Source organism: Anopheles aquasalis, chromosome 2 (assembly GCF_943734665.1).
Source record: "Anopheles aquasalis chromosome 2, idAnoAquaMG_Q_19, whole genome shotgun sequence".
Classification (NCBI taxonomy): Eukaryota; Metazoa; Arthropoda; class Insecta; order Diptera; family Culicidae; genus Anopheles; species Anopheles aquasalis.
The window spans coordinates 82,008,147-82,010,646 of NC_064877.1; the positions used below are offsets into that span (position 1 = coordinate 82,008,147).

The window sequence follows — 2,500 nt, forward strand, 5'->3', positions numbered from 1 at the left end:
GGTGGCTGCGGCCGTTCTGGAGGGTACCCGTTTGATGAGCGTACCATCTCCTGAACGACCTGTACCGCCACCGACCATCCAAGATGACCATGACGAGAAGGCAGATCGTGTTGACGATGCAGCTGCTACTGCGGAAAAGGCATCAGGCGATTCTTCTGCTACCGCTGCCACTACAGCGCCATCCGGTCCCAGCCAAGCCGATCCGAACAAGATTTACAGCGAGCTGCCGCACGTTAACCACGCCATCCACACGTTGATCACCATGGGATTTAGCAACGATAACGGATGGTTGACACGTCTTCTGGAATCGCTCGATGGTGACATACCGAAGGCACTCGATCTGTTGCTGCTGCAACCATCAACCACGAATAATCATTCTCCACGCTCTTAAACTCCTGTTATCGTTCGTAGGAAGCGATAAATGGTGTTGGATTGTTTTTTTTTCTCTCTCTCTTTGATTTCTTCCATTCATTTTGCGATATAGATTTAGGAAACTTTCTGCGATGAATTTACCAATTTTACGAATTACTATGCGTTCGGCTGCTAGGAATATTTTCTTCCGTGCGTTTCACGGCAAATTGCTCAGTTATGTGCAAGTATTATATCTCATTATTCCACAAATAAAGGACAAAATGGTTGAACGACTGTTCGATCTGCAAAAAATGGAATGTTCGTGTTTCTATCTACCGCCCGCTATGTGTCATCAAGTCATAAAACCATGGAATTTGTGTGGAGTTTGGAACAAGTTTGGATGAGTTATTGCTGAAGCCCTGCTTAACGTACACACATTTGATGGTTGGGACGTTCCAGGGCGTTCTAGAATGTTCGATTGAAATGATGAAAAAAATGGCAAGAGCATGTTGAAACATGTCGCAGCGTGTTATTAGCTCGTTGCTTCTCCTTTGTTCGGGATGATACGCGTTTGTTCCTTTCTTTTTTGGAACTATTGGAAACTATTCAGGCAGTGGATGGTGATGAATCATTTTCTTAGAGATTCCAGAACATACTGATGTTTTCAAAGCATGCTGGAAAGAATTCTTCCATTGTAGGTCACGTAAACCAAAAGATTTTGTTTGCTTTAAAGGAAAGGGCTTAGCAGAGTGCACACTCGGCATATTTCAAAATACCAAGCGGATGTTTATTTTACAAGATCTCGAGGTCTAACACTTGACTATCACGAATGAAAGGGTCAAGTTATTGGGTACCAGGGAGTTCTAGTGGGTTAAATAATGAAAAACAGAGTCAAATCCGCAAGTATGACGCATTCTAATGCCCATCCAAGGATGCTGTTAAATTACCGGATGCCGCTTGAATCCACCACGCCGCAAAAATGCTCACAAAGAAACTCATCCAAATTTTCGGATGATTATCAAAGAAAGTAGAAAGCACACAAGAGGCAGAGATTCTGTTTTTTGAATCATTGGTTTTTTTTTATTTTTCTGACGTTACTCTCTAGTTTTCTGTTTTTTTATTTCTCTTTGTTTTCGTACTCTTTTCCTAACTCGTTCGCACACAACACATTCGTTTACACACACACACACACACGCGCGCACACGTACACACACACACGCACTGTTTTTGTTTTACTCAGTGATTCTCAACTCAACAGGATCCGCAGAGATTAGGAGGTTGGGTGGTGGTGGTGGTCGTCGTGTGGCTCACTACTACTCTTGTGCTGCTATACTAACTGCAGCATCAAACTTCCACTGGCCGTGCTGCGCCGTGTACTAGATGATGGTGGTGTGGTGGTACGTGTTGCTTTCGTTCTATTTGTATTTGACGCTTCATCCTTGTTCTCGCGATCGCAAGTGATAAAAAAAAGAAACACATTCACGCACATTTTCCTTAACACTACAAGGGAGAGCAAGAGGAAGATGCTGGGAAAGGGGAGGGGGGGGGGGGGGAGCGGTGATGGGATGAAAAAAAGCGGGAGAAAAAGAAAACACTACCCTTCCAAACGGGACCCTCCAGTTGCGCCTACTCACACACGCCCCACCAATCTTGCGTTTGCTCTCGTACACGACGGGGCGACGACTGCTACGACAAAAATCTCGAAGCTACACTAAACACCATCATCGTTCTCGTTTAAAAGTCATCCTACCAGTGCTGCTCCATTGAAATGCTCCTTCATTTAGTTGCTTTCTAAGCTGCAGGATACCCCTGCTGTCTCCCCTTATTCATCTTCTATTTCAAGTACACTCACAAAAAAAACCAAAAGGAAAAAGCAAAAGATAACATCTCTATCGTGGTATTATAGAGGGAAGAAAGTGCAAAACAAATACAATTCATGTTCTTAAACTAAGCATCCACCCTCCTTGCATCGTACCATATTGATATTTTGCCAATAAGAAACCATTTACTGACGGATACACATCATTCCTGAAATGTCTCACATTCCGCCACCCGACATATCGCATGGAACCGTCAAAACAGGCCATGCTGATAGAAGCCTGGTTTCTTTTGGGTGAATTGAAAATTGATCCATGCCTGTTGTAAGGAA

At 43.8% G+C, this 2,500-nt stretch overlaps 2 protein-coding genes across 19 annotated transcripts in view; one reads left to right on the forward strand and one right to left on the reverse strand.

Annotated features, from left to right (window-relative positions):
- LOC126573447 (protein ref(2)P) overlaps nucleotides 1-668 on the forward strand; it is a 2,276-nt gene extending 1,608 nt beyond the window's left edge. Inside the window, exon 2 of the mRNA XM_050233593.1 lies at nucleotides 1-668. This exon is cut by the window's left edge and continues 1,072 nt beyond it. Coding sequence (XP_050089550.1) covers nucleotides 1-391 — 391 coding nt within the window. The 3' untranslated portion in view covers nucleotides 392-668.
- A 735-nt stretch (nucleotides 669-1,403) lies between these two features.
- The window catches only part of LOC126573428 (exportin-1), a 12,034-nt gene continuing 10,937 nt past the window's right edge, over nucleotides 1,404-2,500 (reverse strand). For all 18 annotated transcript variants that reach the window (XM_050233553.1, XM_050233552.1, XM_050233551.1 and 15 more), the window contains one exon: nucleotides 1,404-2,500. This exon is cut by the window's right edge and continues 1,448 nt beyond it. The gene's annotated coding sequence lies outside the window, so the exon portion shown is untranslated.